This window comes from Nycticebus coucang, chromosome 3 (genome assembly GCF_027406575.1).
Source record: "Nycticebus coucang isolate mNycCou1 chromosome 3, mNycCou1.pri, whole genome shotgun sequence".
NCBI lineage: Eukaryota > Metazoa > Chordata > Mammalia > Primates > Lorisidae > Nycticebus > Nycticebus coucang.
The window spans coordinates 143,242,683-143,267,716 of record NC_069782.1 but is presented as its reverse complement, the minus strand read 5'-3'; the positions used below and the strand labels follow the sequence as shown (position 1 = coordinate 143,267,716).

At 48.8% G+C, this 25,034-nt stretch overlaps 2 protein-coding genes across 20 annotated transcripts in view; one reads left to right on the top strand and one right to left on the bottom strand.

Annotated features, from left to right (window-relative positions):
- AFAP1L2 (actin filament associated protein 1 like 2) overlaps nt 1–13,525 on the top strand; it is a 100,486-nt gene extending 86,961 nt beyond the window's left edge. For 5 of the 16 annotated variants that reach the window (XM_053584198.1, XM_053584195.1, XM_053584192.1 and 2 more), the window contains 8 exons: nt 1,943–2,154; nt 4,959–5,104; nt 5,665–5,776; nt 7,099–7,347; nt 7,425–7,599; nt 7,865–8,020; nt 10,363–10,556; nt 10,651–11,474. In XM_053584198.1, coding sequence (XP_053440173.1) covers nt 1,943–2,154; nt 4,959–5,104; nt 5,665–5,776; nt 7,099–7,347; nt 7,425–7,599; nt 7,865–8,020; nt 10,363–10,556; nt 10,651–10,815 — 1,409 coding nt within the window. In that variant the 3' untranslated portion in view covers nt 10,816–11,474. The other 11 variants (XM_053584203.1, XM_053584202.1, XM_053584189.1 and 8 more) reach the window with 7 other exon arrangements.
- Nucleotides 13,526–14,250: 725 nt separating this feature from the next.
- Nucleotides 14,251–25,034, bottom strand: part of VWA2 (von Willebrand factor A domain containing 2) — a 42,486-nt gene continuing 31,702 nt past the window's right edge. Inside the window, exons 9-14 of one of the 4 annotated variants that reach the window (XM_053584184.1) lie at nt 24,246–24,301; nt 22,069–22,176; nt 20,240–20,812; nt 17,579–18,130; nt 16,875–17,000; nt 14,251–16,174 (exon numbers count right to left, since the gene is read on the bottom strand). In XM_053584184.1, the coding sequence (XP_053440159.1) occupies nt 16,065–16,174; nt 16,875–17,000; nt 17,579–18,130; nt 20,240–20,812; nt 22,069–22,176; nt 24,246–24,301 (1,525 nt within the window). In that variant the 3' untranslated portion in view covers nt 14,251–16,064. Of the gene's footprint in view, nt 17,001–17,552; nt 18,131–20,239; nt 20,813–22,068; nt 22,177–24,245; nt 24,302–25,034 lie in introns of those variants that run through there. The other 3 variants (XR_008378827.1, XM_053584183.1, XM_053584186.1) reach the window with 3 other exon arrangements.

The following is a 25,034-nucleotide window of genomic DNA, read 5'->3' as shown; positions in this document are numbered from 1 at the left end:
CGGCTATTTTTTTGTTGCAATTTGGCCAGGGCTGGGTTTGAACCCACCACCCTGGGTATATGGGGCCGGCACCCTACTCACTGAGCCACAGGCGCCGCCCTCATCTTGCTTTCTGAGGTTGTCAGGGAGGACGGGAAAGGCAGCAGAAAAGGCCTAACTTGGGAGCCTCCTGCTTCTCTGCCCAGGGTGCTGGCTAGTACCTGGCTCTGCTGCCCGCTACGGCCTCAGAGGACATGTTGGGCATAGCAGCCTGGTCCCAGTGAGTCGCTATTGGGGAGACCTAGCTGGGTTATGGCTTTAAGTCTGCTCAGCAGCTAAGAATGTTCCTATCCCTGGGCTGGGGGAAGGGCGAGAGGGAGCACAGTTGCTCTCCTTCCCAGGTCTGGGCGTGCTGACAATCTGAGCTCCCACCTCTCCTGACCCAAAGCTTTCTTTTGTCCAAAGGATTGTGATGGGTGTGGTGGAATCTGCCCCAACGGGCCAGAATTCCTGGGTCCTGGTCTCATTGTGGCTTGGAGATATTCATGATCTACTGTGTGTCCAGCTGGGATGGGCAGGGAAGTGGCTGTGCACTTTCACCCTATGGCCTGGGTCAGGTCAGCTTCCAATCCCTTGTAAGCTGGAGAGCAGAGAGATGGCAATTCACTGCACACACGGGGTGCAGAGGAGCCCAAAGCCTGGATTCTACTCATCTCGGTAGCCCCAGGGATAATGCTGGGCTTGGTGCGTGGTGTCAGCTCAGTGAATATTCATCCCACCGGGTAGGGAGGCTCGTCCTTTCTGAGAAGCTGAATCCCATGCAGGATGGCATGGTGTGTGTGCCCCAGTGCTGGCAGCCTCTGCAGGCCACAGAGAAGCAGGGAGTCCCTGGGGGAGAGGCAGGAGGACTACAGACCCTGGGCCCTGGAGAGGCATGTGGCATGGTTCTTGCCCTTGAGAAGCCCACTGTGTCTGGCTGAGGAGGCCAGCGTGGAAGCAGAGTTCCACTGCATCAGGCTGCGAGTGTTCTCATGGAAGGCAGGGCGAGTGTGAGTCGCCACCCAGGGAGGGCCCTTGAACAGCCGCAGCTTGCGAGGTGAGAAGTCGGGCACGTCAGGCTGAGCCTGGAAGGCCCAGGGCTAGGGAGGCTGTGGAAGCAGTGGAGGCAACAGGACCGAATCTGCAGTGAGGAGCTGGGGCTGGGCGAGTGTCCTGCCATAGCAGCCTGGGCAACCAGAGGCAGGTCGGAGGCCTGATGGGGCCCTAGGGTGGGGGGCTCCGTCCTGTGCACGTGCCAGGCCTGGTCATACCTTTGCCCCAAAGCCAGGTACTACCCACCTTCAAGGGGTCTAGCTACTGACACTATGGGGAAAAAAATATATTGCGAGATTCACAGCCCCTCCCAGAAGAGAAGGCCTGAGGCCTGCTAGGTTCTCAAGCCGAGCCTCCAGGGCAGATTCTCAGGAGGCTCTGCGGGGATGCCAGCCTCTAACACCCATTCTCAGGAGGCTCGGCGGGGATGCCAGCCTCTAACACCCATTCTCAGGAGGCTCGGCGGGGATGCCAGCCTCTAACACCCATTCTCAGGAGGCTCGGCGGGGATGCCAGCCTCTAACACCCATTCTCAGGAGGCTCGGCGGGGATGCCAGCCTCTAACACCCATTCTCAGGAGGCTAGGCGGGGATGCCAGCCTCTAACACCCATTCTCAGGAGGCTCGGCGGGGATGCCAGCCTCTAACACCCATTCTCAGGATGCCAGCCAGCCTCTAACACCCTCAGGTAGCCATGGTCTCCTGTCACCGCCGCCCTTCCTGTAGGTGCCTCTCCTCCCACAGGTGCATCTGTCTCTCAGGTGCATCTGCTCCTACAGGTGCAGCCCCCTTCCTGCAGGGGCACCGCCCCACACACAGGTGCAGCCTCTCCTGCGGCCTCACCCCTCCCGCATCTGCGTTTCCTCCTTCAGGTTACCTGAATGTGCTGGTGAACAGCCAGTGGAAGTCTCGCTGGTGCTCTGTCAGGGACAATCACCTGCACTTCTACCAGGACCGGAACCGGAGCAAGGTGGCCCAGCAGCCCCTCAGCCTGCTGGGCTGTGAGGTGGTCCCGGACCCGAGCCCCGACCACCTCTACTCCTTCCGCATCATCCACAAGGGCGAGGAGCTAGCCAAGCTGGAGGTACTGTGGCAGCCGCAGGGCAGTCGGGTGGTGGCGGTTATGGCTGTTTTGCTGCCAGTCTCAAGAACGGTAATCCTACCAAGGGAGAGTCAGTGTCCCCGCTTGTTATTTTTGCTTCCTTTGCCTGAGATTGTTTGCATTTTCTAAAATTCCATTCCTTTTCTGACCTCAGGGTGGCTGTGTTATAGGAGTGAGACAATAAGCTACTTCCTGCACTTAGGGTAGAAAGAGTATTTATAACTCCTGGAGTGCTGGAAAAGCTCCTGGGGAATCAAAGTGGGCACTGTTTTGTCTGTGTCCCCAGCTGTGAGTACCTCTAGGCCAAGTACATAAAAATGAGGACTGTTAGGGCTTATCTGGGAAGAATGAGCTTTGTAATACAATTATATTCCCCCCCCCCCCGCCCTCCGTTTGATGTGATGTTATAATTACAAAAATAAGAAGTGACTTAATGGCTGTCAGCCTAGGCGGAGTCCAGATCCCTTCTGCCCACACACACACACTTGCCTATTAACTCCTGGTTCCTTAGTCTTTATCGGGGGTCATCACCCAAATTTTGCTCCAACACTGCCCTCTGGTGCCCACATCACAGTTGCTCCTGGGGACCTGCTTGTGTCCATTCATCACTCATCTGTCTCCAGTTGACAAATGTTTCCTCCATACAGTAATAGGGTAAACAAAGAGATGCATGTCCCCTGTCCTCAGGGAACTTACCTCCTAGTTTGACAGTGTGATGTCAGTCAGCTAATTACCCAGTGACGGAGGGTGACATGCTCAGGTTTGCGTTTAGAGATGCTCCTGCTACAAGGTGGGGGACAGATGGAAAAAGTGGCAGGGGAGCCCTGTCAGGAAGCTGTCACAGCTGCCCAGGACAGAGATGGGGCAAGCTGAACTGGGAGATGACTGTGAAAAGCTGCACTGAGAAATCAAGTTGAAACCAACTAAATGTCACATTCTGCTAAATGTCTCACTGCCTCCCTGATGGAGAGTGCAGCAGCCACAGGAAGGGTGCAGATGTGAGTTCGATGCCACAGGGAAGCTGTTTTCCTCGTGAAAATACATCTGTGGCTTTTATAGAATTCACAGTTTAGTCTCAACGTGAAGGCAAGAAATAATGTGGGCATTTTAATGGAGGGTATCTTAAAGGTTGCCCCTGAAGTCACCACACATAGTGAAATCAAGAAACTGTTCCTAGATATGCCTTTGTTTATAAAATATTCATTACAAAATTTTACAAGGAGGTGGTCAACATGTAGAAAATATTTGGTGAATATTTTGTAAAATTACTTGTAAATAAAGGTATATCTAGCTACAATTTCCCATTTTTCTTATTTATGGCGACTTTAAAGCATGTCTTTTGGGATATCCTATAGAAGTACCCAGTGTATGTATTTGATTAGAGTACATTGTGGGCTGGGCACAGTGGCTCATACCTGTAATCTCATCACTTTAGGAGGTCAAGGTGGGAAGATCATTTCAGGACAGGAGTTCAAGAATAGCCTGAACAATACGGGGAGACCCCATCTCTCCAAAAAAAAAAAAAAAAGGCTAGGTGTGGTGGTACATACCTGTTGTCCCAGCTACTCAGGAGTCTGAGGCAAGAGGATTGCTTGAGCCCAGGATTTTGAGGCTGCAGTGAACTACGATGATGCCACTGCACTCCAGCCTCGGCAACAAAGTGAGACACTGTCTCAAAAAAAAGAAAATTGTACCCTGGGTAAAAAAAACAAGAACCAAATACAGTAGGCCTAAGATCCCCATTTAGCAGTTGAGCTACTGTAAGGTATTTAAGATGTTTTGACTTTATTTAAGCCAAAAACAAGAATAAATTTGAATGTTGTTATTTTTTAGCAGAGATCCACAGAAGTCTTGTACGTGTGGGATTAGGGTGATAAACTGACGTGGTAGTTCATAAATTAGAAGTCTCAGCCTAAAATACATACAACTCTTTAATACAGAGGGTGCCAAAAAATGTGTACACATTTTAAGGGACAAAAAGGTATTAAAATTGTAATACTCAATATGTACTACTAATAAAAGATGAATACGAGTCATATTGAGCACTTCTTATAAATACAGAAATAAAACATGACTGTATTTATAAGAATACAGTCTTAAATTTGTTTAAGTTTTTGCCTTTCTTAAATTGTGTGTACATTTTGGGGGCACCCGCTGTAGTTAACAATTTTCATAACTTAACAGGTGATAGGTTTATTTACTAATTTCTTTTTGGAGACAGGGTCTTGCTCTGTCACCCTGGCTACAGTACAGTGGCATCACCAAAGCACACTGCAAGTTCAGACTCCCGGGCTCAAGCAATCCTCCTGCTTCAGCCTTCTGAGTAGCTGGGGCTACAAGTATGCATACTATGCCTGGCTAATTTTTCTATTTTTTGTAGAAAGGGGGTCTTGCTCTTGCTCAAGTTGGTCTTGAACTCTTGGCCTCAAGCAGTCCTCCCACCTCAGCCTCCCGGAGGGCTAGGATTATGAGCATGAGTCACCCTACCTGGCCTCCACTTTAATTTCTAATGGGGAATCATCTAGTAATAACTAATGGTAGTTACTGCCTTCTAGATATACCTGCATACAAATCACACGGGACATGTGTAGAAAAATTCCACAGCGTCATGAAGGCAGCATCAAGATGTCACTGAAAGGAAATGTTATTCGGGGTCACTGAGGGACAGGATATATAAACATGAGGGAGCATGGCACCAGGCTGTCACAGAAGCCTGTCCAGGTGGGGACTGGGCCAGGGAGGGCCGGCACTCCCCGCTCTGCTCATGACTGTTGGTCTCCTTGCAGGCTAAGTCATCCGAGGAAATGGGCCACTGGCTGGGCCTCCTGCTGTCTGAGTCAGGGTCCAGGACAGACCCAGAAGAGTTTACGTACGACTATGTGGACGCCAATAGGGTTTCCTGTATTGTGAATGCTGCCAAAAACTCTCTCTTGTGAGTATTAAGGGGCCTCTTAGGGCCCACCTTTCCTGTCAATTGGGTACCTCCAGTGTTCCCTCAGCGGGTCCCCAGCACACCCTGGAATAAGCAGGGCAGTGGTGGGACTTCTGCTTTCCAGAGCAGTGAATTGGGGCTCAGGAGAAGTGTTCCCAGGCCAGCGGGTGGGGCCAGTACTGGAGGGAGCCAACCAAGCCCCCGAAACGGAGTCTGCCTTCTTATGGACAAGATAGGGCCACCTCCGGTCAGTGCTGCCCCAAGTGTACCATGAAGATGAAGTGAGGTCCTAGGAGGGAGGAGTCAGGGGAGAAGATGGCAAAAGGAGCCTAAGAGGAAGGTGATGAGACAAAGGCGGTTTGTTTTTCTGGGAGAAAAATCTGGAACCAAGAATTCTAAGAAGGCACCGGGAAATGTAGGAGGAGCCCCTATACGCGGTGGGTAGGTGTCAGGCCTCAGATCTCCTGTGCAGCCAGTGTTTCTGCGGCACTACTTGTCGTCATGAGGCCCCCGCGGTTGGTGCTTTGGCCACACATGCTTCAACGTGCCGTGTCTTCCAGACTGATGCAGAGAAAGTTCTCAGAGCCCAACACTTACATTGATGGCCTGCCCGGCCAAGCCCACCAGGAGGAGCTGTATGACGATGTGGAGCTGTCAGAGCTGACAGCAGTGGTAAGTACCCAGCCAGGCGGTGGCCTGAGACTGTCCTGTCCTCCTCCCACCAAACATCAGTGCCTGGATGCTACAGATCATTAGACCATCCTAGCCTAAAAGAGTGGGTTCTGAGTCACCTACAGGGCCAACAGTGCAGCCAGGTGCAATAGGGTTGTCTTTTATATGTGAGGTTGTGCAGCTTGCCTGGCTTGGGGACTTATCTAGCACATTAACAGCTGTGTGAGTTGTATTTAACTCACAGCAGTTTTGAGCCTGTGACCTCACAAAGCACATAGAGCTGGTGGAAAGGTGGGAAGGTCCCTAGCCTGCTGGTGCTCTGTGACACCTCTGCTCATTGTTCTTGCTGTGGATCAGCACATCTCCCCCACCTCCTGTGGACCTGCTCCAGACTCCCGGCCCAAGCATGCCACACATGCTGGACTGGACTGTGTTCTCCAATTACCATGACTTCCAATTGTGCATTCTACCTTCAGTGTTTGCCTGCCAGCTCTTTGAATGAAATCAATACAATAGTGTGTGGTGCTGTGACATTGTTGCACCAGCTTAGGGGGTATGATTCAGAGGGCATCATCTAGGACCATCCAGGGTCTGCTCCAGACACAACTAAATACTTATAGAATGACAAAAGACTCAATTCTCAGAAACAAATTCAGCAAGTATGTTGAGTCGAATACAATTCATGTGGTGTGCAGGGTTAACACTGATTCTACTGCCATGTGAGTTGCATATAATTCACACAGAAAACAATAAAAAAATTTCATTAGATTAGAAAGGATTAGTTTTCAAAATTTTTATTCACTCTCTATAATAAAACATCATGTCCGCAAGGAAAAAATTTTTTTTCCAAGGTGGCAGTGTGCTAGATAAAACAGCTGGTGAATTGCCCTGATCCGTGCCAGGTGCAGGGGCTGTGGTGGTGGCACTGGGACCAGTGACACCATTAGCTTTCAGGTCCAAACTGATGGTGGAGGTAGAATGAGCATACTGTGGCAGTTGCCACGTGCCTTAATTGAGCTCTGCTGAGCTAAGGCCTTCGTGTACATCATCATCTTCAAGTCAAACCACCCTACACGGAGGTGCTGCTATTTACCTCTTTACAGATCAAGAAATAAGGTTCAGAGAACTTCAGTATTATGTCCAAGGTTCTCCTATCCACCTCTTGAGTGGTATTTCAAGGACTCAACGCCTGGCTCCCCGGGGAAGGAGGGAGGTCTCTGGGGACTCCAACATGGGCTAGGAGCTCTGTGGCAGTGCTGGTGCCCCCTGCACAGCCAAGGGATTGGCAGTAGTGGTACATGCCACCCGACTCTCTCCTTCAGGTAGAGCCCACTGAGGAAGCCACCCCTGCCGCAGATGCCCCAAGTGAGAGTGACCCTGACCGAGTGTACCTGGACCTCACGCCCATCAAGTCATTTCTGCACGGCCCCAGCGGTGTGCAGGCCCAGACCTCCTCCCCACCGGTGGTGTCCTACCTGGACAGTCTGGCCGAGGCCCTCCCTACAGATCCAGGCTCCGGCCCCACCCCTGCTGAGCCCTGTTTAAAGTCTGCAGAGATCCCAGAGGAGCAGGTACAGGCTGTCCCCCAACAGATGGACTGGACCACCTTCTAGAGCCCTCTGGCTGGCTGACTTGTTTTCTCCCAAAGCAGAGGCAGCTGGAGAGCCCAGAGCCTGAGGAGCCTTCTCCAAGAAACACCACAGTCAAAATCAACACTGAACAGCAGAAAATCTCCTTCCCACCTAACTGCCCTGACACCGTGGTGGCTACTCCAGCAGGCGGCAGCCCACCTGTGAAGGACAGGTTGCGGGCACCCACTACAGGTGCTTGTGCAAGCTAGCTAAGAGCTGACCATTGTAGGCTTGGTTTGGAGAAATAGGCCTGAAAACTTTCTTTTCAGATGAGGAAACAGGGTCAGGAAGATAGAGGGACTTCCCCAAGGTCACACAGCAAAGAAAGCATAGGCCCAGTTTCCTTTCCCATCACTGCTAGGCTGACCTGGTATCCAGCTGTGGTTGTATGTTCTGTCTGGGCCTGGGAGTGGGTCCAGCATGACTGACCTGAGGCTTCCCCTATCTGGGTCTATAGAGATCAAACTTGGCAAGAATCGAACAGAAGCCGAGGTGAAGAGGTACACAGAGGAGAAGGAGAGGCTCGAGAAGAAGAAGGAAGAAATCCGGGGGCACTTGGCTCAGCTCCGGAAGGAGAAACGAGAGCTAAAAGAGACCCTGCTAAAATGTACTGGTAAGAGGTCTCCCCAGGGCTCTTAGCTCAGGGGCACGTGGGGGGCTTGGGATTCCTGGGGGAAGACTCTGGATCCGTCACCTGCCTTCCTAATCTGTGAGCCTTAGACCCTCAACACCTGGTCTAGGTGGGTGTTCCCTGCATGTCCTCTCTCCCCTGTCTTGTCAGAAAGGTCACTGCCCTGCACACTGTCCAGATGTCAGTAGGACCAGCAAGTCAGTGGGAAAGACAGAGGAGGAAATCTTTACAAATCAGGCTTAGGCCTTACGTGTTTTATTTTCACTTAAATGCATGTCCCTCCGCCCATCTTGTGATGCAGTGCCGCATCCTGGGACTACAGGTGTTTTGAGCTACGGGGTCTGCTAACTGCAGTCCTAGGACAACCTTCTTGCATCAGCTATACGTGTTACCATTTCCAGGCTTCATTTCTTTAAAGTGAAAAAAACTTAATATACTTGCCAAGAAATCTGAGTTCCCCCTAGATCAGCAGTCCCAACTGTCTGGGCACTAGGAACTGGTTTCATGAAAGAAAATTTTTCCACTGACGGGGTGGGAGATGGTTTCAGAATGCTCAAGCACATTACAGCTTCACCTCGGATCATCAGGCATTAAGTTCTCACAGAGAGTGTGCCACCTAGAGTCCTTGTATGCACAGTTTACAGGAGGGTTTGCTCTGCTATAACAATAACACTGCTCCTGATCAGATGAGCGTGGCTCAGGTGGTGATGGGGAATGGCTGTAAATACAGATGAAGCTTCACTCACTCCCAGGCCTGCCACTCACCTCCTGTTGTGCAGCCCAGGTCCTCACAGGCCACAGACTGGTACTGGTCCAGTCCACAGTCCAGGGTTGGGGAGCACAGTTCTGGATTATCACTTTCTCATATTGTTTGATAGTGTTTCCTAGCAACTTCTTCTTGTAGAGCCTTTATGAAACATTTGGCTAAATTTTCACAGAATAACTTTGTGGTCACTTAATACTTAAATTGCAGAGTTGCATGAAGAGTGCAAGTGACAGAACAGGTTTGGGGACAAACTCAGCTCTTTGGTGAGGGAAGGTCTTGAAAGCAGAGTTGCCCACTGGTTTTGGTTTTTAATAACAGTTTTATTGAAATATAATCCATGTTACACAGCCATCACCACAGTCAGAGAGCCCCAAAGAAACCTCGTTATCCATTAGCATCACTTCTCTTTTTCTCCCAACCCTTCTTTTTTTCTGCAGTTTTTGCCGGCCAGTGCCCTACTCCTTTGAGCCACAGGTGCCACCCCTAACCTTTCTTTCTGTCTCTGCATGCTGAGAGTTCAACAGCTGGGATATTCCCAGTGCACAGAGGGTTGGAGACAGTGGCTTGGCTTCCTTTCCACCTAGCAAGACTGGAGGGTGGGACGTAAGCACATAAATGTGACCAGAGGCTCCTCCATGATAGTCCTTGAAAACCTTGGGAAAGTGTGAAGCTGGGTCTGTGGGGAAGAATACAGAGATTCCTGACCCTTCTCTCCTATGTGGCTATTCTAGGTTGGAGGAGAGAGAGAATTTTTCACTATAGTTTATTCTCCCGGCAAATTAAGCTCTGGAGATGCTGTGGGTTAATAAGTCACTGATGAGAAAATAACCCTCAAAGTAACTTCCAATCCCCAAAACACTTTTCGTAACTTTTTTTCTATATGAATTTTTCTTCTTCTCCTTTTTTTAAGCAATGACCTTCAGCAGCATATCTGAATAATTCTTACACAGTTCTTCCTGTTACTGCTTGTCCTCTGACAAGAGCTGACAGATGATTATTTACCACACGCCTTGGCAACAGTATTTAAGTTTTCTTGGTGGTTGTTGGTTTGTGCTCAGGGGCTCTATAGGGAACACTGTCCCCTAGCAGCGAGCCCCTGGGATGGACTCCTGTAGGCCATCTTTCTTTGTGCCCAAGAACTCCAGAGTTAAGAGGAGAAACATGGAGCAGGGCTGAGAAGGTGCAAGAGCTGAGGACCCCCCTCTGCTGGGCCTAAGAACACCATGTGGGAGGATTGTGGGAGCAAATAGCCCAGGTCTCCCTCATCCTTTTGGGTCACTACACCTGTTAGCAGATATCAAAACAATGAACAGCCTCTGAGAACCCACCAGAAGGGACCAAGGTCTCTGCCTCATGCCCTCTTTCGAGTGCAGAACCCACTCAAGGCAGAGAGAGCCTTCCCAACACAGGACTTGGGCTTCAATCCCGGCTCAGAGGGTCGGGGCCAGACTTGTCCACATCTCCCTGGGTCCCTCTCTGTGTGGAAACCCTGTTTCCAACCAGCAGGGCTCCCTGGCCTTGCCTGAAATGCTATTCTGACTGGCTTAACTCCCTCCAGACAAGGGAGCTGTGGCCAGCCTGGAGCAGAAGCTGAGGGAAATAGATGAGGAGTGCCGGATGGAGGAGAGTAGGCGTGTGGACCTTGAGCTCAACATCGTGGAGGTGAAGGACAACCTGAAGAAGGCTGAGGCAGGGCCTGTGACGCTGGGCACCACGGTGGACACCACCCACCTGGAGAACGTGAGCCCCCGCGTGAGTGCTGGGGGCTGCGGCCTCTGAGCTGCCTGGGGAAGGAGGTCAGGTCTCTAGCCCCTGGATTCAGCCTGTGCTCTTCTTTGTGCCACAGCCTAAAGCTGCCACCCCCACGCCTACCCCCGATTGCACCCCCGTCAACTCTGCAACCACACTCAAGAACAGGCCTCTCTCCGTCATGGTGACAGGCAAAGGCACCGTACTCCAGAAGGCCAAGGTAAGTGGTCACACCCAGCCTCCCTTGGGACCCCTCTTCTGACCTTGGCAGTGCTATGCAGCTTTTGGTGCCAACTCTGAGTAAGGGCTCAGCAGGAATTGGCTGGCTCCACAGGGCCTTGGGCACTGACTAACTAGAAAGGCCCTTGCACATCAGGTTCAAGTGTTCTTACCAATGTGTCTGGGGATAGTGGAGTCCTTGACCTGCCTACCACAGTCATCAGTAGATTCCAGGGGGACAGATTGTCACTGAGAAGTTTTCAAATCAAAAAGTCAGTGTGATTTGAAAGGAGTACACTATTAAAACTAAAGAAACAGATTCAGACAGGTGACGTGGTTTGCTCAAGGTCACCCACCTGGCTAGTGGCAGAAGGCTTGGTGAGGGGTGGCACTCTGACTGCATTTCTTCCCGAGGGGTAGATAAAATGTGTTATTAATCCTTTACTCATTTGTACACTAAAGAACAGGCCTAGGGACACTTTTGTTTTTGGCAAACTCTGTTCTTTATTCCTATCCTGCTTACCTGCTGGAGACTTTGGGAGGTGCTCACACAAAGGGCTAACTATTGACTACAGGCAAGCACCTAAGCCACTACCTGAAAAAAATCTCTAAACAGGTGTTCAAAGCAGCAATGAACACAAAGTTTGAAACATACATCACCTCTATTCTTAATTGCTTCTATGCTTAAAGTATTTTTTTATGTATGTAAAGAGTGCTCCAGAGGATGACTAACTATACTTTTTGGGGGGTGGGTGTTGGTATTTAAATGGTACCCTAGGAATGGGAGAAGAAAGGAGCAAGTTAGGAAACAAGCTTTGGCTAAAGACTCATGTCAACATGGACCTTGGTGACAATCCTGTTTCATTAAAGCAACAAGTCTTTGAAAGGGTGAGTCTCTTTAGAAGAAAAAGAACTGAGGTACTCTGAATGGAGAGCTCTGGCTAAGAAGAAATTGTCCCTTTTTGGAGCTAAAGGAAATAATACAACAAAAAAAAGAAGGCTTCTTTGGAGACCTAAGTCTGTTGGGTGTAAATAAGACATTGTTGTATTATGGCTTTATCAAGATTCTTAAGGAATGAAAAGCTTGTGCTATTTAGATATGGGTGGAAGAGAAATCAAAGTGACAGGGCCCTGTCCTAAGGATCAGGAGGCTTTGGTGAGTAGGAAGATCTAAACTCCTGACCAGCATCTCCTGTCTAGTACTTAGCAGTGCTGAGGGTTGAACCGTCCTTGCCTTCAGATTTGTTCTCTCCAATACTGGCAGGCTCACCTCAGTCTTTGGTGATTTTTAACAGCATTGCAAAACCACCTATGACATGAGTTTACAGAAACACTTAACAGGGGAAATATTTGGGACCTAGTTAAGGACTTTTATTCCCGGTCCAAGGCAGGCCTGAATCAACTGCCTTTAAATTTTAAGTGATGATGTATTATATAAGAAAAAAAAGTTTAAAATCCTATTTAGAACAGTGAAAAGTATCTTTTAAGATTTAACTGATTTTTTACACTAAAAATTACTCTGTGTTTACAGATGCAATCCTGTGGTCAGGCCATTTTTAAGAGAAGAGTTATTTAACAGAATGCTCTTTTAGGCTCTAATTTTACGTACTGTTTCATGTCCAGTCCCCTTCCAAGAAAAAAAGTAGTGAGTTTTGGATAGGGTGGTCTCCTTCGGCAGTGTTGTTCTTTGTGCTGCCCTGTTTTTCCTCTGATGATATTGTTTTTTAACACAGGTTGAAACATTTCATCTCTGCCTCATTTTGGGGGTTCTGAATCAGAGTTCTCTAACACTGGTTCCTGAGAACTAAAGGTCTTTTTTGTTATTATCTTTCTAATCCCAGGGCATTTATTTCCTTTGTCATAAACACTTGGTGACCAAGTGGTGGTTAGATTTTTTTTTTAATAAAATGTTCATTGTATTTGGGTTTTCCTTGTATTTTGTGGAATGACTTGGGACAGGGTCTAGTCAACTTTTACTTCAAGGTGGAGAGATGTCCAGGTTATTTACACACTAAACTTCAAAATATATACGGTAAAAATCAGTAGAACTACAGGCTGTGTCAATGCAGGAAACTTTAAGCCCCTTTAAGTACAGTTGATCCTTGAACAACATGAATTTGAACTGTGCAGGCCAACTAATATGCAGATTTCTTCTACCTCTGGCAACCCTGAGACAGCAAGACCAACCCCTCCTCAGCACACAGATGACGAAGGCCTTAAGGATGACTACTTCTACTTAATGAACAGTAAATACATTTTTTCTTAATAACATTGTATTTTCTTTAGCTTGCTTTGTTATGTAAGAATATAGTATATAATACACAGAATATACCAAATAATCAAACGTTTTCGGGAAGCCTTCCTGGTCATGTCAAAAGTTAAACATGGGTCTTTGTCTATACCCAGGGTCAGTGCCATTCAAGGGTCAACTGTATAATTAAAATACACAGGCAGTATGTGTAGAAACTGATATCTTCATATTCCTAAATAATTATTGGGGGAAAAAAATACCAATACTTGGAGGGTTGCCTAAGGAAGTATAGGGACGTTCATGGCATAAATGTCATTTATTTAAAAAAATAACAAAACTATAACTTGGCTCACTGAAGAGACTAATGAAATAAAAAAGACAACCAGAATTGAAAAACAGGCCTAGGCACTGACTACAAGGAGATACTATGAATATAACAGCGTGAAAGTTATCATAAGTCTGATACCAAAAATTTAACACATATTGCAAGAGAAAAAAACAAATCACAGAGGAAAGATAAAATATTGGCGGGTGGTGCCTGTGGCTCAAAGGAGTAGGGCGCTGGCCCCATATGCTGGAGGTGGCGGGTTCAAACCCAGCCCTGGCCAAAAACTGCAAAATAAATAAATAAATAAATGATTGGCAAAAGAAATTCAGCAGGATTTATAGAATGATGTATCATGACCAAACAAGAGTTTATCCAAAAAATACAAGAATAGTTCAATGATTGAAAATATACAAATGGGTAATTTATCATACAGAGTAAATGTGAAGAAAAAAAAAAGCCATCTTGAAGGAAGAGAAAAAAATACTATACACCTCTCCATATTCATAATAAATGCTCTTCATCATCTAAGTAAAGTAACCCACAGGAAACAACTATAATGGTGAAAAAGTTCCAATAGTCAAGAGCCAGACATGGATACATGGAATTACCACAACTTTTTGAAACATTATTCTGGAGGTCCTAGAGCATACACAATGCAAAATGGCAAGAAAATTAAAAGGAAGAAATTATCATTGTTTTTAAATGATATTTCTCTAGAAAGAGAATCAATTAACCACTAGAACTAGATTATACAGGAAGATAGCTAGAATTAGGATCATCCCAAGAAAATAAAAAGGGATTAATGATCTATCTGCGATGTTTTAATTTTTGCAAGGAGAATAACTGTATATATTACTTGTATAATTAATTAAAGCTAAAAATAAAAAGCTAATTTGGCTAGTTAGGCCAGGAGATAGGAATTCCGTCGGCACCTACTATAACATTGAAAAAGGTTGAACTATTCAGTGGTACTTTCACTACAAAAGATTAAAAGTAAATCCCTTTGATATATAAGTCCAGGGCCAATGGTTTGTTGTTTAAAGTCGTAGTAATTCAAATGCTGCATCCAAATATCAGCCTTGAACAAGACAAAAACCTAAAATGATTCAACTGCTATCAATTTAAAGACAGAAAATGACATCACTAATCAGCATACGCTAAATGGGCCATGTGATCCCGCCCTCATATCACCTTCTGCAAAGGACCTCGAAATAACAGAAAATTAACCATAAACCAAAATATCCCTTGAACATAAATGACTGCCACTATGGTGCTTGGTACTCCAGGCTTTTTATTTATAACGTCTAAAAATATCGTGGTGGTAGCTCGTCAAGTACTCTTCTAGCACCAGAAATACTGAAGTTTTTTTTTTTTTTTGAGACAGAGCCTCAAGCTGTTGCCCTGGCATCATAGCAACCTCCAACTCCTGGGCTCAAGTGAATCTCCTACCTCCACCTCCCAAGTAGCTGGGACTACAGGTGCCTGCCACAACACCCGGCTATTTTTTGGTTGCAGCCGTCACTGGTGTTTGGCAGGCCTGGGCTGGATTCGATCCCGCCAGCTCAGGTGTTATGTGGCTGGCGCCTGAGCCACAGGTGCCGAGCCAATACTGAGGTTCTTAATGCTAAGTGGTGTTTAGATCAAAGCAGCCTTAAACTTTTGTGTATTAACCATTGTTATTACAAGGAAATGCCAGGATAAAATCTCTGGATTTAGATCAGAGCTCTACATAGGTTTATTTCTACTGAAAAACCAACTCTAAACACCATTACCAAAAGAAGTAATTCATGCTTAAATATGGCTGGGGTAATTTCTAGTTTGCCCAAAAATACTCCAAATAAGCCTCTTTGCCACATAGGTACAAATATTTCTGTTAAATAAATAACAATATTTTTCAAATCCATACTTTAAATACTAGGTGTAGCAAAGCAAAGCAAAAGAAAACAAGAGAGTATAAGACCAATACTTAAAAAAACCAAACCTCTATAAATGTTTTTATCCTATCTTTGTTAAGTTTAAGAAGTCTATTTCTCTTTGCCCCACAAAAAGTAGTTTAAGGAAAGAATTGAGTAAGCACCCTGTAATAGATCCCTCTAAAAGAGACTCTTAAAAGGAAGACCTCCAAGAAGATGCTGCCTAGTACCCCCTCCAGACCACTCAGCCACTCTCACAGAGTCAATAAGAAGCTAGTTAATTGCTCAAATTCCAGTCTGGGACCTTTCCAGGCCTCTTGATGAAGTCATCAGAAGTTACAAATGACACTCAAGCCCATTTTCAAACCCAAAGCAAATGCATCCAGGACATCCCTGACAACGTGGAAAAGTCCCTCCTCCTCCTATCCTAAAATGCCATCACTTCAGGGGTCCAAACGATGTTCTAGTAAGTATCTTCTGCTGGGCTTTACTGTCTAAACAACATTCTGTCTAGTACTTGTAATAGGTAAAGCAAATCTCAGATTTAGGCCATCAGATTTCTCTGGAGTCCCCAGCACCCCGTGTTTATCCAAGGGAAAGAGGCAGATGACATGGCCTCTGCAAGGCACAAGCAGGTACTTGTGTATTTTACTTACACACCAAGGGTTTTCAACATCATCCTTTGCGGTGCTATCAGCTATTCCTACAGTCCCCAAGCAGCCGGCTTCAGTCTTCCTGGGTGGGACAGCAGCAGGACAGTGAGGACAGACCTGGCGGCAGACACTCCATGGACCCGCAGGTCAGAAGGCTGAGTGCCCAGGCCGTCTCCGTAGCTGCTGGGAGGAGGGCGGCTGCTGTTCTCCTGCAGGCTCCTGGTGGGAGCCACGAGGCCTGGGAGCATTCAAGACCCCTGGGGAAGGAAGCGAACTCAGAGCAGGAGCATGTGCATCCCGGGGGCCCCTTCAGATCCACTCCCAGCCTTAGGAAGCCAATCTCTGCTGGTGGCTAAAAACCCAAGGCTCTGACTGGAAGCGTCTTCTGATTTCTGGCTGTTTAAACTTTAAACTCATGAACCGGAGCCAGAGGTGGGCCCAGAATGCTGCCGGACAGTCATTCCTTATATCCTTAACCTGTCCCCCTTCCTCCTGGACTGTAACTTCTCATCCTCTCCCCATCCTGAGTGAACGGAAACTCTCAAAAAAGAGCTTCCACCCCAGCTCCCACCACCCACCTGCCTCCATGCCATACCCTCCATCGTCACCCCTCTTCCCTGGACCCACGGTGTTCACACCAGAGGCAGCTCCCCCCAGCCCCCTGGCAGCCACCAGGATTCTCTGGAGTGTTCAGCACCATCAGATACAACACTGTCTCCCCATTGGGATGGAAGCTCGATGGGGGCAGGGGCAGATTTTTTATTGTTTTGTTTGCTGCTATTTTCCCTGCCCCTAGACCCAAGGCTAGGATGTATAGGGTACAAAATCCATCAATGATTGCATGATTCCTTCCACTAACGAATGGCCTACTCCCTGCCTGCAACTGAGTTTGTGCGACTTGGCAGGATTTGGAGTAGCACCCCCTGGTCACTGGTCCAGAGCCAGAGCCCCACTCACGGTTCTCGCAGTGGGGGCCGTCCCAGCCATCCTGGCACTTGCAGCGGTAGCTTCCGTTCTGCAGCACACAGGTGCCCTCGTTCGTGCACGGGCTGGGTTTGCAGAGGTTGACCGGCCGTTTGGCTTCTGCAATGGAGAACATGCCCACCAGGCCCAGCCTGGGTCAGTCCCAAGACCCCTACCCTGCATAAGCCCAGTCCTGACACGAGGCCTCTGGAATAGTGTCACACATCTTAGTGTCTCCCTTGTGCCTGAAGCTTCAAGTTAGCAAACGGTTAGTGCTCCACACTACTTGACTGAGTAACCTCCATTCAGCTTTCTTGCACATATCTGGGGAGCTTTCCCATAGTTGTTCTGTGTGCATGAAGCATTTAACTATTATTACCGTCATACGAGGTCTGACAATTAAGTTTGTGAACTCATCCTAGAAAAAGTGGCGGGTATCCTAAAAATGTCTTTCATGTAAATAGAATGTATAAATGCTCAAGCTTGGGAAGTAGTTATCCATGTTAGTTAAAGTCTCTGCACCTTACACATCAAATGGGAACAGATATGCCTCCTGCATGATTTAGCAGAGACCTGGGGCACAGAGAACAAGTGCTCAGTAGCTGGGAAGAGCGGCTGTCCTCATAATGAGGTGCTGAAGGCTCAGACTGAGGTCTTGCCTCGGAGGCAGCCCTGGGGGTGTAGATTCCCGCACTCACCACCACATATCCACTGGATGAGCTGGTCCTGGTGGTACCGCAGATCTGAGTAAGCTGCCACATGGATCAGGCTGTCCCGGGGACCCGCCAGCCTCCGCAGTGCCTCTCTCAGAACGGGCCCCACACCCATGACTAAGACGGAGACACCATTGTCCCTGAGCTTCTGGGCAGGGACGGCTGCATCCTCCACCCCCCTCCCGCCTGTGAGCATCACCACAGCCTTAGGGACACCAGGCCGGGCACCCTTCTGGACAGTCATCACCTTGTCATAGATGTGCAGCAGGGCCGTGCCGGCCGAGCCTGCCCCACCCTGGTAGGGGGCCTGGCTCATGGCCTGCAGCACCGCAGTGCGGGTGGGATGCGTGTCCAGCCTGAAGATGGTCTGCACCCGGCTGCCATATACCACCAGGCCGACCTGCGTCACATCGGGGTTCACGTCAAACTGGAGGGCGCAGCTTCTCAGGAAGCTCTGCATCTGAGCAAAGTTCTCAGGCCCCACGGAGGCCGAGGCATCCAGCAGGAAGACCAGGTCCAGTGACTGTGCCCGGCAGCCTGCGGGAACACGCAAAGTGAGCCTCAGCCGCGGGCTCTGGACCCAGCTGCACAAGCTGCCCTGTCTGCTGCAGCCCCACCCTCCCTATCTTCCTTTAGTCGCAGAACACCCCCCTGTAGAGATCAGAAGAAGAGTGAGTCCCCAGGTAGACTACCTTTCCCAGCCTCCCTGGCACCCGAGGGGGCCACATGTCTAGGTTCTGTCTGACAGATGTGATGGGACATAATTGTGCAATTTCCAAGTTAAAACGTGTGCAAGTGGAAGCTGCTTGCCTTCCACTTCCTCTCCCCCTTCTTGTTGGCTGAGAAATGGTAACCCTGGACCTCAAAGTGGAAGCCATGACACAGCCAAGCTACCCTGCTGGCCTAGGCCACTCACCTCTGAGTTAGCTGGGAGAGAAACAGACATCTACCCTATGTAAGCCACTGGGCACTGGCGAGTCTTTGTGACAGCACCTTCCCCTGTACTTTCAGCCATCCACAGAATACAGGGCACTGATGATACTGTGTGGGCAAAACAGGCCGACACCTGCCCTCAGCAGCAGGGCAGTTCAGAGGGACTGACACGAACACAGAAGGACAAGTGTGTGAGCAGCGTGAAGGAAAAGCCAGGGACTCCAAGAGACACCAGCAGGGCAAAATAAAACCGGGAGGGGGGTCGGGGCTTCTCCAGGAAGGGGACTTTTCAGCTGAGACGTGCAGGCCAATAACGTGAGCAATAGGACGGAGTGCTTCTCAGCCAGGCCAGAACACACAGAGCTCTCAGATGCCAGCGGAAGGGATCTGGGTTTTACTCCAAGTGCAAAGGGAGCCACCAGCAAGGTCTGAGTATGGAGTTAGAGGCTCTGCCACTCTGATTCACTGGTTTTTAAAAACTACTGCACGAGATAGCCGGGCGTTGTGGCGGGCGCCTGTAGTCCCAGCTACTAGGGAGGCTGAGGCAAGAGAATCGCGGAAGCCCAGGAGTTAGAGGTTGCTGTGAGCCGTGTGACGCCACGGCACTCTACCCGAGGGCGGTACAGTGAGACTCTGTCTCTACAAAAAAAAAAAAAACTACTGCACGAGGAAAGTCTTAGACACTGTCACAACCACAAGTACCTAAGGAAACAGGCTGACTGAACCTACTATGGGATCCTGGGACAGAGAAAGGACAGCAGGTAAAAACTATGGGCATATGAATAAAGCATGGACTTCAGTAAATAACAGTGTATCGATTCTGCTTCCCTGACTGTAACCACAAGCCATAGTGATGCAAGGTGTTACTAACCAGGTGAGGGGTGCAAGGAACTCTACTATTGTCACTTTTGCTTCTGTGACTCTATAACTATTCTAAAGCAAAACAAAATAGAACAAGAGCACTCTGGCTGCCATGGGAGACAGAGGGGGAACCCCACAGGAGGGAAGGCCCTTTGCCCTGGCAAGAGTGGCCTTGGCATCGGGCTGAGAAGCTGAATCCCACGTGCAGCTCCCCACATCCACCTCCCTACAAAAGAACTCGGGGGGCTCATCAAGGATGTGGCTCAGCTACCACACCTCTGGCCACAGGCCAGCTCCCTGCCCACCTCCCAGGCAGTGTCCAATCCCAGGTCACAGAACCAACCCCATGGCTTGTGAAACAGAACAGAACAACGTCGCATGCACAGCAGATAGGTAAGTATCCTCTTGTGAAATGTCTGTTTCAGTTGTGGGTGTGCGTGTGTGTTCATACACATGCACGTGTGTACTGGGGATGTATTTCCTTCCACGGGTGGCCATCACAGAAGCTGGCCAGCCACTGCCTTCGAGCACGCTTAGTAGATTCAGAGCACTGTGTGGACAACAGTAAATCACGATAATAAAGATAATGAAAAGCAACACCTACAACTGGCTGAGGGCTACTCTGTACTGTGTGTCTGTTTCTTGTCTTGCTTAATCCTAAGAGCCACTCAGGAGGTGATACTCTCATCCCATTACATTGGCCAGTAAACTAAGAAGCCGTCCATGTAAGAGCAGGGCTGTGGGTCAGGCCCTAGCACAAGTGTGGGGAGAGAGCAGTGGTTAAGTGGTGTCCAAAGGAGGGAAGGACCTGCCCACTGGCCAGCAGCCCTGGGTGGGGTGCTAGGACCTTACCTGGCTGTGTCCGGCTGCAGAGTCTCCCCTGTAGCTCTGGGATCTGGCTGAACAGGTCCTGAGGGTCTGTGTAGACCATCACATGCTCTGGGCTGCCTGTGATCTCCTCTAGCTCTACCCTTGCAGCCTCACTGCCCACACCCAGCAGGAACAGCTCTCGGGTCCTCGCGTGTTGGGCTGGGCCAGCCACCTCATCCTGGGAGTGCGACTCAGTGAGCAGTACAACCACTCTGCGTGGCCGGTGTTGGCCTGTCTTGACAGCGCTCCCAAAGCCACGCTCTGCCGCCTGCCTCAAGGCGCTGCCTGTCAGGGTTGGGCCACCGCTGAAGGGAATGCTGTTGAGGCTCTGGACCAGGTCTGGCACATCCTGATACTCCCCCACAGGCACCGCCACTAGCAGCTCCTTGCTGTACACGGCCACACCCACACGGGCACGAGAGTCCTCGCTCAGCACGGCCTGTACAAACTGCTTCACGAAGGCCTTGGCCCGCAGGAAGCCCTCCAGGGTGGTGCCTGCAGAGCCATCCAACAGGAAGAGGACGTCGATTCTGCACTCCAGGCTCAGCTTCAGGCCTGCCAGAACCAGTGTAACACCTACTGTCACACGGCGGCCCCTGGAGCATCAGTCCCCAAGACTCCCAAACACACATGGGGCAGAAGAAACTCCCTCCCAGAAGAGACCGGACAGGGAAACTGGGGCCCCAGGGGCCTAAGTGACCAATAATCATGACAGAGAGATGACACCAGACGTGGAACGGCCCCTCTACGGTCTCCATTTAAGTGAGCTTGAAAAAGAAAAATATCGTCTATTTTGTAACTTTTTTCTCATCCTGGTTAATTGTTTTTGTGTCCTGAGAAGTTTTCATCTACCTTAAGATCAGGGAGATGCGGTCTTATATTTTCTTCTAGAAGCCTTCTACATTGAGATCTATAATCCTACTGGAACTGATTTTGGGTAGGTTGTGAGGTATAGCATCAAGAGTCTTTCTTTCCACATAGATCGCTAATTAACCCAATGCCACATTTAAAAAAAAAGTTATTATCTAAAAGACTTCACTGTGTCAAGCACTGTGCATACATGATCTTATTGAAAACTCTCAGCCAGAGACGGCTCAAGCCTGTAATCTTAGCACTTTGGGAGACCAAGGAAGGAGGACTGCTTGAGGTCAGGCATTGAAGACCAGCCTGACCAAGAGCATGACCCCATTCTGCTAAAAATAGAAAAAATTTAGCTGAGTGCAGTGGTACACACCTGTAGTCCCAGCTACTTGGGAGGCTGAGGCAGGAAGATTGCTTGCACCCAGGAGTTTGAGGTTGCAGTGAGCTATGATGACATCACTGCACTCTACCTGGGGCAATACAGTGAGACTCTATCTCAACAAATCTCAAACAAAACAAAATATAAAACAAAAAACTCTCAACCATCTGCTGAGATAAAGCCTATTATCATCTTTATTTCTCACTTTTAAAACCAAGAGAGGTTGAGGCCCCTTGCTGCTCTATTGTAGAGGAGAGAAGAAAAGATTCTGCCCATATCCAGGACCCAGAGTTGAACTGGCTCTTCGGCGAGGCTTGGTGGTGCTCAGAGATCAAGCAATAGCCATTCTCCAGCTAATCAGCCGCAGCCACTGTCCTCCCCAGAGCTCTGCCACCTAAGTACTGGTACCTGGAGCACTCAGAGGCGACAGTGCACTCAGAGGGCAGCTGTGGTACGTTTGGAAGGCAGATGGTACTCAACTCAGGGGCCAGTTTCTTCCCAGCAACAAGAGGGGGGATCCTACCCCAATCTGTCCAGGGGTCACAGCCTTGGGAGACCCACATATACGTACCACAGTTAGCCTCCCCTCCGAAGGCCAGTGGGCACAGGCAGTGGTACCTGTCCAGTCCTTCTGGGATGCATGTGCCTCCATTCTGGCAGGGCTGGGAATCACAGGGGCCTGTCAGGGAGATGCCCATTAACAGACACACAGCAGCACAGAGGGGCAAGGAGGGCGGGCTGGAGATCCGAGTCCCACAGGCCACCCTGTCCCAGCAGGAACCAACCCTTCCTTCCCACATGGTCTACTCAGAACCTGTAGCAGACAGGGGAAAGAACTAACAAGTTCATAAAGGAGGGGCTGAGCACAGTGGGTGAAGGACACTCAGTGTGTGACTTACCAGCTCACTCAGGGACATGCCAGCAGGACCTGGCCTTGGCTCTGACACCGAAAACACCAGCCTTAATTACTCACAGCAGCCTAGAGGATTAACTGGTGTTGGACTTGAGCTTGCCAAGGATGACGGTCTCGGAGATGCTGTGTTGGTAACGGTGCCCTTCGACATTCTACGTGTGGATGCTCTTAACAGCCTCTGCCCCACACAGCAAAGCCTAAGCCTTTGGCTCCTGCAATCAGGCTGCTCAGCAATGAACATGACCACCCACGGACACCTTAATTAACTTCTCCAAGCCTCATATCCTCATCTAAAAAGGCATGATGTTACCTGAACTTATCCCTCGGTGTTACTGTGTAGATTAAATGAATTAATCCACAGATAGTCTCTATAGCAGGCAGTAACAGTGTTTATTTTTGGCTATGCGGTGCCAATTCTGAATCATGCCTCTTTGAGCTGAAATTTTACACAGGAAACCACACCCTATGTCAAAATTGGGCCCATTTGGAAGTGTCTGATCTCTGATACCCTGTGGTCATTACCTAAGCTCCCTGTCAATTTCCTCACCAATTATTACAAATGCTCATAAAAGCACATGACCTTCCTCCCAGGGTTACAGAGGACAAACAGCATCTTCATGAGTTCATATTCCAAGGACCCAGTGAGCACCTGAGTGTGGTTGCTTTTCAGGATGGAGATACTGTCCTTTTTGCTTAAAAATATATGACTTGATGATCACGTAATTGTAATTAAATAAACTTTTCAAAGGTAGAAATGATTGAGGCTAACTCTCAGCACCTCGCTGGGCCTGCTGTCATGTCAGCCGGGCATCATGGAAATACCTGGGGGTTTACTGACATCAGCAGCGGCGGCGGCGGCGGCGGCCTTTAGCTGAGCACCTACTGTGCACCTGGGCCCATGCCAGCTGCATATATGCATACCCTCCTTTTACTGTCACAATATCCCACAAGGAAGGGACGGTACAAACCCCCACTTTACAGGTGAGAAAGCTAAAGATCAAAAGAAGTCATATGCTGAAGGTCAGATAATTAGGGAAGGGCAGAGCTGGGACTCAAACCAAGGCCACCAAACCGTAAGTCCTCAAACTCGAACTTCTGAGCAGAATCAGCCCCACTGTCAGGCTTTCTGATGCTTCAGAACCCAGTGATGCTGGAAATTTAAAACCTCTAAAGGACACACAAAGGAGTCACCTGACCCCAGGCAGGTGGCCAGCCACCGGGCCAGGCAGCAATCTACACAAGGACTGACATCTACGTGCTGAAGTGTAATTTCTATCCACCGTGTCAGTGGAGGCACTGGCTCCAGGGAAGGGATGGTGAGGGCACACCAGGGACTGTGCTCAATGATGCATGATGGTATCAGGTAGTCCTCCAATTTGGGATTTTACAGCAGAGGGATATGCCTGTGGGCATGGTCTACTGAATCTTCACTAGGGTTCCATGTGGGACGTTCCCTTTATCATACACACATTGGGCAAACATCACCCCATTTTATAGAGGAGGAAACCATCCCGGTATCTTGCCCTAAGTTAAGTGCTGGATTTGAGACCATCTACAAAGCTGGTGCTCAGGGCACGCCCTTCTCTGCCTCTCAATGCAAGGAGCATAGGTTAAGGGGAGTCATTCCCAAGCTGTCACTCCATTCTTAGTGAGAAAACATCACAGAGCAGGGAGGACTGAGTACGGCATGAGCACACTCCTCTGCCTCTTGAATGCCCCATCCTTCTGCCCTGGAGCCAACCCCTCCCTCTGCCCCAGAATTATAAATGTCCCATTTACAAACCAGCCTAGGCCCAGGGCCCAGAAAGAGATGGTGACTCCTATGGGCAGACTACCTGGGCAGGTGGTCCTGTAGCAGGTGGCAGGGTGCGTTAGGAACACTCTCTTCCAGCTACAACCCAAGGAAAAAGAGGGTAGAGAGAATAGTTTTAGAGTAGGAACCAAACAATTACTTCCAAAACTAAAAGATGAGATAAGATTCCAAAGCACAAATGGGCTGAGAAAGACTTGCTTATTTTCTTCCTCGATTCTACTTTTTTCTACATACAGAGTAAGGGATGTTTCAAACTATCCAGATCAGGCGTCCTCAAACTTTTTAAACAGGGGGCCAATTCACTGTCCCTCAGACCGTTGGAGGGCCAGACTATAGTTAAAAAAAAAAAAACTATGAATAAATTCCTATGCACACTGCACATGTTATTTTGAAGTAAAAAACAAAACGGGAACAAATGAAATTCACACCGCTTCATGTGGCCTGCGGGCCGCAGTCTGAGGACGCCTGATACAGACAATTAAAAAAAAAAAGATAATGAATCTATTATGTTAGAAGTTATAGACATCTGTGTGCAACATTCCAAACTATGGAAACAGCATTTTATTACTAAATAGAGTTTGGATCTTATCACTTATTAAAGCCTACAATACAGTGGGGAGAAAAATGCTGGCTGTGTGATCCTAGGCATGTTACTTTCTGTCTCTGGTCTTTAGTTCCTTCTTCTATACAGTCACTCTATACGCAGTTTTCAACTGCAGTCCTTGGAGCTTCAGTGGGGAAAGAAGAGGACTGAGAGGCTGAGGTGCCAGCGCCCCAGCCCCATCCCTTCATCCCCAGTGGTGCTTCTGTC